The sequence below is a fragment of the Haematobia irritans genome, chromosome 3, assembly GCF_050003625.1.
Source record: "Haematobia irritans isolate KBUSLIRL chromosome 3, ASM5000362v1, whole genome shotgun sequence".
Classification (NCBI taxonomy): Eukaryota; Metazoa; Arthropoda; class Insecta; order Diptera; family Muscidae; genus Haematobia; species Haematobia irritans.
The window spans coordinates 6,569,167-6,584,711 of NC_134399.1; the positions used below are offsets into that span (position 1 = coordinate 6,569,167).

The 15,545-nt window shown below is 33.8% G+C and overlaps 1 protein-coding gene across 1 annotated transcript in view; it reads left to right on the forward strand.

Moving 5' to 3' along the window:
• The window catches only part of Ca-alpha1T (Ca[2+]-channel protein alpha[[1]] subunit T), a 235,031-nt gene that overhangs the window by 192,895 nt on the left and 26,591 nt on the right, over nucleotides 1-15,545 (forward strand). Inside the window, exons 12-14 of the mRNA XM_075302215.1 lie at nucleotides 4,685-5,318; nucleotides 11,142-11,327; nucleotides 14,689-15,506. Of these exons, the coding sequence (XP_075158330.1) occupies nucleotides 4,685-5,318; nucleotides 11,142-11,327; nucleotides 14,689-15,506 (1,638 nt within the window). The remainder of the gene's footprint in view (nucleotides 1-4,684; nucleotides 5,319-11,141; nucleotides 11,328-14,688; nucleotides 15,507-15,545) is intronic.

The window sequence follows — 15,545 nt, forward strand, 5'->3', positions numbered from 1 at the left end:
GTTTCACTTTGAGTTCTTTGTAACCCTGGACTTCATAATCCACACACGCCCACAATAAATCCAACGAACAAAACAAATAAATAGAACACCAATTAGAATTCGCAAATAATATAAAAATTCATACTAACAGCAATAACTATTGAAGAAATTGTTCTCCTTTTAAGAGCATTATTCCAAATGAAACCATTAAAACTTTTAAAACATAAAAAATCAAGATAGGAAATTGGCTGGTTCAATAAGGAAGAAATTCCTTCCCAGCTGTAGTAGAAAGACATTCCCCCTTTGTCTGAAGCTATACTGCATCTGGGTCATATTCTACTTCGTCTGAATATTCCATCTAGAAGTCGATGTTTACTATCCTTCAAAGGGTTGAAAATTTCTTCGGCATTGAGTGGAACCTACCGCCTTTCTAGAGAAATAAAATTTTGACAAATTTTTCTATAGAAATAAATTTTGACAAAATTTTCTATAGAAATAAAGATTTGACAAGATTTTCTATAAAAATAACATTTTGTCAAAATTATCTATAAAAATACAATTTTGACAAAGAAACTTTTGTCAAATCTTTATATCTATACAAAAATTTTGTCAAAATTTTATTTCTATAGAAATTTTTTTCAAAATTATATTTCTATAGAAAATTTTGTCAAAATGTTATATCTGTAGAAAATTTTGTCCAAATATTATTTCTATAGGAAATTTTGTCCAAATATTATTTCTATAGAAAATTTTGTCAAAATTTTATTTCTATAGAAAATTTTGTCCAAATTTTATTTCTGTAGGAAATTTTGTCCAAATTTTATTTCTTTAGAAAATTTTGTCAAAATTTTATTTCTATAGATAATTTTGTCAAAATTATATTTCTATAGAAAATTCTGTCAAAATTTTATTTCTATAGAATATTTTGACAAAATTTTATTTCTATAGAAAATTTTGTCAAAATTTTATTTCTTTAGAAAATTTTGTGAAATTTTTATTTCTATAGAAAATTTTGACAAAATTTTGTCAAAATTTTATTTCTATAGAAAATTTTGTCACAATTTCATTTCTATAGAAAATTTTGCCAAAATATTATTTCTATAGAAAATTTTGTCAAAATTTTATTTCTATAGAAAATTTTGTCAAAATTTTTTTTCTATAGAAAATTTTGTCAAAATTTTATTTCTATAGAAAATTTTGTCAAAATTTTATTTCTATAAAAAATTTTGTCCAAATTTTATTTCTGTAGGAAATTTTGTCCTTTTTTTTTCTATAGAAAATTTTGTCAAAATTTTATTTCTATAGAAAATTTTGTCCAAATTTTATTTCTGTAGGAAATTTTGTCCAAATTTTATTTCTTTAGAATATTTTGTCAAAATTTTATTTCTATAGATAATTTTTTCAAAATTTTATTTCTATAGAAAATTCTGTCAAAATTTTATTTCTATAGAAAATTTTGACAAAATTTTATTTCTATAGAAAATTTTGTCAAAATTTTATTTCTATAGAAAATTTTGTCAAAATTTTATTTCTTTAGAAAATTTTGTGAAATTTTTATTTCTATAGAAAATTTTGTGAGTTTTTTTATTTCTATAGAAAATTTTGACAAAATTTTGTCAATTTTTTTTTCTATAGAAAATTTTGTCAAAATTTCATTTCTATAGAAAATTTTTTCAAAATTTTATTTCTATAGACATTTTTTTCAAAATATTATTTCTTCTTTGACAAAATATTATTTCTATAGAAAATTTTATCACAATTTTATTTCTATAGAAAATTTTGTAACAATTTTATTTCCATAGCTAATTTTGTCGAAATTTTAATTTTGTCAAAACTTTATTTCTATAGAAAACTTTGTCAAAATTTTATTGCTAAAGAAAATTTTGTCAAAATTTTATTTCTATAGAAAATTTTCTTAAAATTTTATTTCTATAGAAAATTTTGTCAAAATTTTATTTCTATAGCTAATTTTGTCGAAATCATATTTCTGCAGAAAATTTTGTCAAAATGTTATTTCTATAGAAAATTTTGTCAAAACTTTATTTCTATAAAAAATTTTGTCAAAATTTTATTTCTATAGAAAATTTTGTCAAAATTTTATTTCTATAGAAAATTTTGTTAAAATTTTATTTCTATAGATAGTTTTGTCAAAATTATAATTCTATATAAAAGTTTGTCAAAATTTTATTTCTATAGAAAATTTTGCCAACATTTTATTGCTATAGAAAATTTTGTCAAAATTTTATTGCTATAGAAAATTTTGTCAAAATTTTATTGCTATAGAAAATTTTGTCAAAATTTTATTGCTATAGAAAATTTTGTCAAAATTTTATTTCTATAGAAAATGTTGTCAAAATTTTATTTCTTTAGAAAATTTTGTCAAAATTTTATTTCTATAGAAAATTTTGTCAAAATTTTATTTCTATAGAAAATTTTGTCAAAATTTTATTTCTGTAGCTAATTTTGTCAAAATTATATTTCTATAGAAAATTTTTTCAAAATTTTATTTCTATAGAAAATTTTGACAAAATTTTATTTCTATAGAAAATTTTGTCAAAACTTTATTTCTATAAAAATTTTGTCAAAATTATATTTCTATAGAAAATTTTGTCAAAATTTTATTTCTATAGAACATTTTGACAAAATTTTATTTCTATAGAAAATTTTGTCAAAATTTTAGTTCTATAGAAAATTTTGTCCAAATTTGATAGCTATAGAAAATTTTGTCAAAATTTTATTTTTATAGAAAATTTTGTCAAAATTTTATTTCTTTAGAAAATTTTGTGAAATTTTTTTTTCTATAGAAAATTTTGTCAAAATTTTATTTCTATAGAAAATTTTGTCAAAATTTTATTTTTATAGAAAATTTTGTCAAAATTTTATTTCTATAGATAATTTTGTCAAAATTATATTTCTATAGAAAATTTTGTCAAAATTTTACTTCCATTGAAATTTTTTTCCACCAATTTTTTTTTCTATAGAAATTTTTGTCAAAATTTTATTTCTACAAAAAAATTTTGCCAAAATCTTATTTCTACAGAAAGTGTTGTCAAAATTTTATTTCTATAAAAAATTCTGTCAAAATTTTATTTCTAGAGAAAATTATGTTAATTATGTAAATTTTAGTAAATTTTGTCAAAATTTTATGTCTATAGAAAATTTTATTTCTATAGAAATTTTTCTTCAAATTTTATTTCTAGAGAAAATTTTGTCAACATTTTATTTCTATAGACATTTTTTTCAAAATTTTATTTCTATAGAAATTTTTCTTCAAATTTTATTTCTAGAGAAAATTTTGTCAAAATTTTATTTCTATAGACATTTTTTTCAAAATTTTATTTCTATAGACATTTTCTTAAAATTTTATTTCTATAGACATTTTTTTTTTCAAAATTTTATGTCTATAGTACATATTCTTAAAATTTTATTTCTATAGAAAATTTTATAAAAATTTTATTTCTATAGAAAACAGAGTTGCCATGTAGTGAACTTTAATTCCATAATTTATAATATTTTATTGGAATAATGCAAAAGGAAAACAGTTTCCAAAGATTTATTGTACCACCAAACAATCGGCCCTGTTTCACCCAAAATTAACCAATAATATTATCATGACATATTAAAACCAAAAAACAACAGACAAAATAATTACTAACAACTAATCGTTATGTATTATCCCTCCTTTCATTTGAAGCGTATATATTTTGTAAATATCAATACCTATTACTAATCCTAAATGCCAAAGCAAAACCCTCGTAAAATGACAAACCTAATTTTACTATGGGACACAACTAGAATAGAACTTCCTAAATACACATAAAATTTTATAAACAAATGCTGCCACGTATCTACTGGGACAAGAAAACTGGGACTTGACTTTGAGTTTGTTTGCGATAATTTTGACAATGTCAAAACTAGAAGTTTCAATATTCATTTCCTACAAACTTCAAAACCAAAACAAAAAAAATCAGCGCAGCCTAGATCATGTTTTGCGAAAACAAAACTAAAAAAAATATCGTAATTAATAATTCCTAGTTTCACAGTCAATGTTCAGTGAATTTTCTAGATGGTGCAACCCCATTGTTGCTATTTTTTGAGTTTCCGTTACATTTTGAATTCAGTTATGAAACGATTGTTTTATTTTCAGTTACTACTTTTATTTTACATATTTATCTGTGGCCATCAGTTTTCTTGAGTTTGCATGCCTTGGCAAAACCTAGTCAGTTTTTATTTTCAAGCTGAAGAACAAAATTCTAAATTAGCTTAGTATAGAAATTGCATATGGCAGCGGCATTGCTCATTATTTCCACATCACAATAACTCTCACTAACCAAAATCCATACTAAGGTCAATGTAATGCAGTTTTTTGAGATCTATACATTACAAAGACTTTAGCTCTAACATGCATGCCTATATCTAATATCAGCCGCATAGTATATATGCTAGCCTCGGGGCCCTCTTAATGTGGGCCTCAGCCATACATCAATAGCACACTTTCAAACCCTCATTAGATAGTCAATGCTAATCCAAAAAAAAAACCTATTTGAATACCAAGATCCAAATTTTTGTCGTTTTGTCAAAATGTTGTCAAAGACAACATTTGTCAAATTTTTTTGCTCACAAAAATTCCATTTCTTTTGGCAACTGGCCGCTAACTCTTATTTTTGTCCATTGAATTTATTCTATGCCATGCATTGTGATCCAGGTACCAAAAGCAACAGCGTAAAGAAGGTCTTTTGCCGAATGCAGACAATTTGACATTTTCACCATCTCGCATCAAATGTCATCATCCGAAATGTCCCAAATTTCCAGCACCTCCACACAAACCATCCAGTATACAGGATCAAATGATAACAGTGATGGTACCGCTCAATTCCAATAACAATGTCAGTGGTAGCAACAATAATCACAGTCAACAACCGCAGATGACATCGACTACCACAAATTCACAACAGCAGTCTTCAACAGCAACACCTCTAGGTGGTGGTGGTGTTAGTGGCAGTGTACAACAGCAACGTTCCAACTCGACCACCACCCAGACCCCAGTAGCCTTGATTAATGGTCTAAATAATGGTGTCAATCAACAATCCCTGCGACATCATTCTTCTTCGGAGAACTCTGTACAGTCCTTGGACAATGCGTCCAATGGGGCCAACAACAGCCACAACAAGAATGGCAACGATGCCAAAAGAATACATAATCCTACAAAATCAGAGGTGGATTCGGGAATGACCAATGCCAATAAACAACAGTTACAAGTGATGCCCAATCAACAAAATCAACAGAAGACAATTCTATTGAAATTTCCTCAAAATCTTATGGAAACCGATCAATTGATTGTAAGTTGTACAAATACAAATTATTGCGAATACTAAATGCTAACAGTAATTGAACATTGTCCTTAATTATGAAGGATTTTCATAAAGAAAGGAAATTTTATTCACATCGGCTGATGGGGAAATTAAATATCTATCAATGGCATCCCTAGTTAGTCATTCAGATACACACGAACTATTTACAACATATATAGACAAATCAGTGTTGCCTACTCACCTGTGGATAAAGCTGAATTGTGCTAACATCCAATGGACCCTTCACACACACACACAACTCCGTTCACACATTAATCGGCTAAAATTGAGGAAGTAAATCTATTCCTCCGAACGTCCCAATTCGGCAGTTTCATTCTCTGAATGAAGACAAATAACATTCTACGATTTCTTGTATTGTCACTTATTTATTCATTCACAATGAAAGTCTGGGTCGAATATACAAATATGCAGTGTCTAGCCAGTCAGTACCAACAGCCATCTAAAAGGCTAGATCGGATTTTTTTTGATTAGTGTCTAAATACATTTACATTTTAATGGATTATCATCTAAATGTACATGGCATTCACTAATGTAAAATATCCGACTGAAGCTAGAATCAGACATATTTTCAGTATTTTATTCAAGGATAAAATCATAGTAAATTGTTCTATAACTCCTGCTATTGGACGAATTTGCATTGTTTCATATAATTTATTTCGTTTTTGCCTTAAGCCTTCTTCGAATTGTATAATACACGATGTCATTGTCGGTACTGAAGTGATGCATTCCAGGTCGTTACAATTTGGAACTGAGTTTAGATCATCCTCAATTAGAATCTTCTACGCTTCATATCAACAGATATACTCACAGGCCATTTGGCTCTATAGTGCTGTATATCCTATACTCCAGCCTATTTGTAAGAACATAGTCTGCTTAGAATTCTCCAATGACTATTGTGATATGTATAGCTCGATATCCCACTACCTTCAAAGTGGTCTACGACTTAAGAAATCAGGTCAGTAATGGAGTAAATGCTTCAAAAGCTTGTCATCCTCACCGCACGTATTATATTTTCTGTTGTGAACTCTAATCGAGGTCAATGTCCTTCCACTTTGTATGCTTTGTCCGATTTTTCCCACGGACCGTCATCTGACACTCTTTCTGTAGTTCCCCAGTTCTGATCTCACTCAGCACTCAGTAGTTTCCCAGTTCTGATCTCACTCGGCGCTCATTTACTCAGCCTATGTAGATTTTATCATCCTTATGTTATCCAAGTTTACATTATGTAGGACTCTGGGTGGTGCGGTTTCCTCTTCCATTCCACTTTTCTTGGTTATAGCCAGTCTCGTCAATCTTGTGTTATAACGGAACCGACCTTTTTGTAGAAATGTTCTATGACCATGGTAACTTCTACTGTCCTTAATTATACACAGCCTGGCCGATCTTGTGTTATAACGGAACCGACCTTTTTGTAGAAATGTTCTATGACCATGGTAACTTCTACTCCCCTTAATTATACACAGCCTGGCCGATCTTGTGCTGTAACGGAACCGAACTTATATCTGCAAAAAAAATCGTTGACCATGTCTATTCCGACAGAGAAGAACAGCGCTGGTTGTGTTCGTCATAGATACTCCAAACTTTCTAATTATTTTTTTTCGTTTTTTGAGCCTTTGCTTTAACATCCTTTAACATGTCAGGTTACCTATACAGAGCGATATAAAGGGTGATACGGTCAAAATTTGGTCAATATAAACTTGACGTATTTCTTTCAAATATAAACTTGACGTATTTCTTCAAATACTATCAACAGCCTTCTCTCACAAAAATATGGACAGACTTAAGAAATCATGTAGCGAAAGTGTTTGTTAGTAGGCTCTCAAGTTGTTCAAGCAAAAACACAAGAACTTTGCATAACGCAGAAAATGCCGTAGTGCACACAACGAGTATGTATACAATGATACGGTTAGAAATTTACAGATAAACAGTTTGTGTATATTAAATACCTTTCAAATTAATTTCGTAGATGTGAATAACGATGTGCATGTGGTTTCGATCGGATATCATGACAACACAGCAAAAGCTATTTGATGGTGTAGGGTGACCTATTGACTTTTTAAAATCTCTGTAACTTTTTTGTTTATGAATATAATTAAATACTTCCAAAGCAAAAGTTTCATATTTTGATAAGATCTTTATAATGGTTATAAGAAATGGGCATCATAGGGGTATACGAAGCGAAATAAAAAAATTAAAAATCAAATTTGACGTCGGAGTCAAAAATGACCAATGCACGAAATATAGCCCCTGATCAACCATGAACAACGATATGCGTTTCTTTTCGATCGGACTTCAAATGACGACACAGTACAGTAGATTGCATTTCGGGGGGTCGTAGGGTGCACGGAAAAAAACAAGTTTTAGTGTTCTGAAATTGTCTTCAAATATGCTACAAAACTGGGGGGTGACTGCATGAACTTTTTTTCGCGACCCTATCTACTGAACACCCCTCATTTTGAAGGTGTGTGTGTGTAGAATGTTGCTCCTATTTCGATTTTGGAATTCACTCTTCAGTTGTCAAAATGCCGTCCAAGCAAGAAGAGCAGCGTATCAAAATTTTGCTCGCGCAACGCGAAAATCCGAGCTGCTCGCACGCAAAGCTGGCAAAATCGCTAAAAGTTGCCAAATCAACCGTTACAAATGTAATTAAAGTGTTTGGCGAACGTTTGTCGACAGCCAGGAAGTCTGGATCGGGGGGAAATCGAAAACCGGAAGCCGCTGAGACGACAAAGAGAGTTGGCGGTAGTTTCAAGCGAACCCCTAAGCTCTCTCTCCGAGATGCCGCAAATAAGCTGGGTGTATCGTCTACAACCGTGCATCGAGCCAAAAAACGAGCCGGACTATCGACTTACAAGAAGGTAGTGACTCCAAATCGCGATGATAAACAAAATACGACGGCCAAAGCGCGATTCCGGAGGCTGTACACGACGATGCTCACGAAGTTTGACTGCGTGGTAATGGACGACGAAACCTACGTCAAAGCCGACTACAAGCAGCTTCCGGAACAGGAGTTTTATACGGCAAAAGGAAGGGGAAAGGTAGCAGATATTTTCAAGCACATAAAACTGTCAAAGTTCGCAAAGAAATATCTGGTTTGGCAAGCCATCTGTACCTGTGGCTTGAAAAGCAGCATTTTCATAGCTTCCGGGACTGTCAACCAAGAAATTTACGTGAAAGAGTCTTTGAATAAACGTCTGCTGCCTTTCCTGAAGAACACGGTTGTTCCGTACTGTTTTGGCCGGATTTGGCATCTTGCCATTACGGTAAAAAAGCCATGGAGTGGTACGCCGCGAACAACGTGCAGGTGGTTCCCAAGGATAAGAACCCTCCCATCACGCCAGAGCTCCGCCCAATTGAGAAATACTGGGCTATTGTCAAGCGGAACCTAAAGAAGACCAAAAAACTGCTAAGGACGATCAGCAGTTCAAGGCAAACTGCGAAGATGGTGGACAAGGTGGCTGTAAAAAATCTGATGGCAGTTGTCAAGCGTGAGGCCCGGCAATTCGGATTTGGAAAAGCGAAATCCTAACTGAATATTTTTCCTGAATTTTATACTAATTGAACTTGAAAAAGAAATTTTATTTGATTTTTTAAATAAACGATTTCACCGATTTACACGCGTTTTCCCTTGACCAAATTTTGACCGTATCACCCTTTATTTAGTTTCCGCCGATATTTTCAGCCTACTGTTAACATCTGTGATCCTTTTCTGTAGTATCTTTGATGAAAAACTTCTGAATTAGTTTTCTTTCTTGGAAATAGATATTTTTCCATCATATCCTGGTTCACGTTAACGCACTCATCATATGCTATCCTAAAAAGTCCATGCGCCTTTCTGCACATTAAGATGCAGTAACTCTATGGTACTTTTTATTCACTTTTCTTACAGCAGTCACTATAGAGAAGGTCACATAGGGTGTAGTTCAAAAGTTACCTAATGAGACCTTCTCTATAGTGACTGCTATAAGAACTGTGAATAAAAAGTACCGTAGAAGCATCAAGGCTGGTGTGCACCCCGCTGTATGGCTACCGTATCCGTTGTATGGGATCCAATGTGGTACAATGGTTACCATGCCGCTGTACATACAAAGGGTCCTGGGTTCAATACCAGTTTCGACCGAACACCAAAAAATTTTTCACCAGTGAATTATCCCCTCTCAGCAATGCTGGTGACATTTCTGAGAGTTTCAAAGCTTCTCTAAGTGGTTTCTCCGTAATGTGAAACGTCGTTTGGACTGGGATCCAACGTGGTACAATGGTTACCATGCCGCTGTGTATACAAAGCGTCCTGGGTTTAATCCCAGTTTGGACCGAACACCAAAAAATTTTTCACCAGTGAATTATCCCCTCTCAGCAATGCTGGTGACATTTCTGAGTGTTTCAAAGCTTCTCTAAGTGGTTTCTCCGTAATGTGAAACGTCGTTTGGACTTGGTCTCTTGTCATTGAGCTTAACATAGAGAAAAGTTCACCACTTGTGGTATTAAAATATAGTCTGCGACTATACCTAACCTGATTTAATCTTCTGTCGACCTTATAAAAAAGGAAAATAGAGTTGTGTGATGTACGAGTGTTACGAAAATGTCGTGTCACGCGTATGGTATGGAGAGTGATATTCTAAATGTCCATCAATGGGGAGATTGTTCCTTCTACACAAACAACCGGAGAACCAAATCATGGAACTCTCTGGGCTCTCTGAGATATCCACATTATCTGGGAATTTTTGAGTCATATAATTATCTAAGAACTGTTGGTTATCAGAGAGCTTAAAGAAATCCTATAATTTCCCATCATTCTCCGGGGACGCTAGGATGTCCATACACTATTTTCTAATTTTATTTCAAATTATATATAGCTTCAATCGTCGATATTTCTTATATCATTATGATCCTTTGTCATTATGTATTAATGTGGAGGCAACTGTTATCAAATTTTTGTAACGAAATTATTATCCAAAATTCATGTTGACCTTTTATTATATTAAAATTATAACAAAGTTTACCAACAATATTCTGTTTTAAAATGCATAATGAAAGAGGTTAAGCAATTCTGCACATTTTCTTATTCTGTCTTATTTTGTCAAGAGTTAAGGTAAATCAAATAATCAAATTATTACACTGAATGCGAACAAATCTATTATTCTTCCAGTAACACTAAATCAACTCTGAATATCTACAAACAAAAATCCCGAAATTTCTCATTCATTCACTTAACATTTCCAATTTGTATCTAAACACTCATAGAAAACAATTAGACTCAAATCGGAGATAATAAACTCGTCTCTGAGTTAATACAAATTCATTGTATACCAATTTGATATCCAAAAACAACAAAGACCTGTTTGCTCAACACTAATTCATTCGACCTGAAAACTAAACTCCAATCCAATACAAAACTCCAAACCATATACTTCTCCGTAGAAGTTGTTCTTTGACATTACAAATCAAATGTATAATAAAATCCCCAATTATTTCTCTTTTTGCCTTTCATACTGGCTGTCTACAAACAGCTCCAGCTGGGAACTCTAGGCAAGGTATTTCAACGAGAATGATTTTCATTTTGTTAAAACAAAAATTCCTCCTTTTTTTCATCAAGTAATATCTGCTCTTTAAGTGTAAATATAGAAATATAAAATTCGATAATTTCCCGGCCATTTGTAAATACTATCCTAAGAATTCTAAGATTACCAAAAAATATTTATATATAGATCTTTTCTTTATACTTAAGCTTGGTTTATATTATTATGTGTGATCGATATTGGCCATTGAATAACATTGTAAGTTTTATTATAGACACATCCCTGTACCTCGGGCTTTTTGAGTCCACCCACCGCCGGCAGCCGCCGTCCTTCGGTGATGTTCAATGAATATGTTTTATTGCATACACCTCCAGCGCTGAAGGAGGCACCAGCAACGACTGAAAAATCTGTTTGTTCCTCAGAGAAGATGACCCAAGCGGGAGATGGCAGTATTTGGCAGGTGAGTAGCAATGGCTGGAGTATTAGTATAAATGGTGGGATTTCTTTCGAAATAAAGATATGGCATCACTGGAGCAATATAAAAGACGCTACTACATCATTCTACAGTTGATATAACAAATGAATAGGGCGGTTAGAAGAACGACTGATGAATACGATGGTTACAAGAAATATTTTCAGATATGGCATCACTGGAGCACTGTATTAAAGACATTGTACAGCTGATATTACAAATTAATAGGGCGGTTAGAAGAACGACTAAGGAACATAATAGTTAGAATAACTATCAGCGATGTAATACACTTGTGAAGGGAACATATTCGTCTCTGTAGAATAGAAGATCGAGTCCTTGGAATATCAATTCCCAGGCCTAAGCCCAAGGCTTCAATTTTGAAAGCGGAGTTCGCTAAAATTATACTCACCACAAACCTAAACTAACATTTCCTGGCATCACTGTGCCTATATCAGCTAAGGTGAAACAATTGGGAGCGTCTTTCGACGAAAACTGTATTAGAAGTTCCACAATAAGAGGATATCAGACAAGGTTCATTGATTTTTGGCTCTATACCTAGAGACGCTAGACTCGAAACAAGGCCTGGGTCCAAAGTCGCAACTCCGGATATACGAGGTATTTATGTCCATCAAACTGGTGAACATGAAAGGAAAAGATCTGTTACCAAGGACAAAGCGGGACATTGAGCAGCACTTCTAATAAATATTAAAGATATAGAAATACAGGTCCAAGATGAGGCTACCACGACAGCTACTAGACGATGGAAAAGTGGACCCATATAGTTAACAAAATGAACCATTGAGGTATATTGCAGACAACAGTGGAAGACGCTATTAGTGCAACAGTAGTAAAAGACCTTGGAGCTCATTAGGAGGATATGGAAATTGTAGGAATAGCAGGAAGGAGGAAAAGGATGACAGCTTATGCTTAATAGATTCAGAAAACGCAATACTGCTTCAGCGAAGTACAACGAGAACACTGTGGGTGATCCGAACGTTATCCGAACTTCTGAAGGAAGCTAAGAAATCGATCTATAGGACCATAAAATATGCGGGCGAATAGTTCCTCGCACGCCCCAGCGAGTCTAGGAAAACCAGAATTTGGGGGAAAATAGTTAACATTAAAGAAACGCAAAAACTATAGAAATACAGATCGAATTTGAGGCGGAGAATTATGGGAAAATGGACCCAAATAGTGAAAACGACCTATCAAGAATATTACGGTGGAAGATGCTATTAGTGCAGAAGTAGTAAAAGATCTCGGAGATCATTAGGAGGATATGGAATTTGTAGCGAAGTCTGGAAGGAGGTACGAGATGACAGCATATATTTAATAGAAAACGCAATCCTATTTTGATGAAGGGCGACGAGAACACTGTGGGGAATACAAAAGCTATCAGAGTTTCTTAAGGATGGTAAGGGGTCTGTAGGACCATCTAAGAGGGCGCATAGGGTTCCACGCACGCCCTATCCAGTTTAAATCGAGAATTGTGGGAAAGTGGAACCAAACAGTGAACAAAATGAACCATCAGGGATTTTACGGACAACGCTGGAAAATGCTATTATTTAGAGGTCTGCACAATTCCATTTGTAAATGAAGAGTACACGTGTACTTGCTACATGAGTACATCTATTTGAGAGAGTCGCAAAACAATTGGTACACATTTTGATGAACACCCAAAGCCACGAGTAACTTCTTGTTGCTACTCTGATGTCTTCACTACCAACAAACACATATTCCTCTTTCTCTCTTATTGAAGTGTACTCAGAGTGATCAAGTCGAGTATGTTGCGAGAACAAAACTTCATAGAGTACTCCATGTACCACGTGCAGTTTCAGAAATAGAAAAAAACAGTTACTCTCCATAATATATGTTTTCGGTTTGTTATAAAGAACGGCAAACGTTAAGGTAAGTGTGTGACATACATAAATATATGAAATATGTGACATACATACATATCTATGATTAATAATAATGGAAAGTTTTGATTCGCACATAACTGAGAAATACTTGTGGTACCACGTGAAGTGAAGAGAATCCATGTTGTACTTTTTCTCATGTACTTGCATTTTTATTGTTCCTTTTTTTCGGAACACATATTTTTTCGGATAAGTACTTGGTGATATTTGACAAGCAAGTGTTCTCTTCACCTCACTACTTGCGCTCTGAGAGAAAGACAGTGTATGAACTATATTCGACAGCGAATTGCATACATGTAGTGAAAAGTTGTTCGATGCAGACCTCTACTATTATTGCAGGAGTTGTAAACGACCTCGGAGATCGTGGATATGGAATTTGTTGGAAAAGGAAGAAGGAGGTACGAAATTAGATGAAAGGCGACGAGAAACCTTTGGGGGATACGAAATAATTAGGGGACAATATTAAACATTAAGGAAACACAGAAACTATAGAAATACAGTCAGAATTGATGCGGTCACGATATGATTCTGAACTATGGGAAAGTGAACCCAAATAGTGAACAAAACGAACCATCAGGGATATTACGGATAACCGTGGATGTTGCTATTAGTGCAGGAGTAGTAAACGACATTGGATATCGTAGGCATCGTGGATCGTGGACAGCATAGGAAAAAAAACTCTTGGGAACATGTCCACGACCTAAGTCCTGTAACATAAAGATCTCCTGATTTAGGAGTAGTAACGATACCGAATCTGGTTGGAAATAGTTGAGATGTATTTAAAAGACAAGGCGGACATGGTAACTATTGCACCACGGTGGCAATCGCAAAAGTATCACAATCTCCCTAGGGAGCCATCTTGGTGCAATGGTTAGCATTTTCGCCTTGCATACGAAGGATCATGACCCTTAAATCTCAGTTTCGATGAAACACCAAAAACTTGTCAGCTGGTGACATTTCTGGGTGTTTCAAAGGTCTCTAAGGTCGTTTTCGATTCGCAAAAAATATGTTGCCTTGGTGTTACACTACTTTTTCCCTCACTGTATTTTCACCAAAGTGATAGTACCATTCCACAGTTATTGTTAATTTATAATATTATGAGCGATACAGGATCCAAAATCTAGGACAGTGTCCTCTATATTTTGCAATCGACTTCGAGAATGTTGCACCATTTTTCCCAATCGAAATCGCCATAAGTGTTTTCACTGTAATGTGAATCGCTGTTCGGACTTGGCTATAAAAAGGAGGTCCTTTGTCATTGAGCCAAACAAAAAGTCAGTCTTGAGCTAAACGAAAACAAGTTTTATTCAAACGATGCCATATTTTTTCCAAATGGGATGAATCTCTCCCTAGAATTTTCATGGGAATTACAATCTTGTAAATATCAAACAAAAAAAACTCTAAACCGCCTCATTTTTCTATACGCTTAGGTTAATTTGCCTCAAACATTGGCCAGCATTGCAAATCCATATGCGGATTGTTCAGATCTTGGTATACACGATGCCATGACTTGTCAAGAGCTTTTAGCATTTTCTGTGGCATTTTCAGCTGCTTTGCCTACGGGTCAGAGTACCTTAGAGTCGTTCTACTCATCCTTGGCTCGATGTGATCCCCATACAGCCGAGGCTATTAAGAATCAACAAAATCTGGAGAATTCCAAACAGCAACAACAACAACAGCAGCACCATCAACAAGCACCCCAACAGCAACAACAACAACAACATCATCGCCATAAACACCGTAGTGGTGGTACAGGGGATCATCACAAAAAATCATACGATGGCATTACCTCAAATGGTGGGACTGTTCGTGGTGGTGGTGGCCATCACTCGAGCACGGGCGGTAATTATATGGAAGACTATTCCTGTTGCTATGATTTATACCAAAATGCTCTATCACCATTGGATGAGAAGAAAAAGAAACAACGTTCCAGGGTCATGAATGCCATTATCACCGTTTATCGTTGTGTATGGCGTGTCTGTGGCATAGGTCGACGCTATGTCAAACGTTTGGTGGAACATAAGTACTTTCAACAGGGCATACTCCTGGCCATACTTATCAACACACTGTCTATGGGTATTGAATACCACAATCAGCCCGAGGAATTGACCGTTATTGTGGAGACCAGTAACATTGTCTTCTCGGTCATATTTGCTGTGGAAATGTTACTAAAGGTAATAGCCGAAGGACCATTTCGTTATATAGCCAATGGCTTTAATGTTTTCGATGGGGTCATAGTGATTTTAAGGTAAGTGTCATCATTTGGCCTCATTAACATTTGATTCGA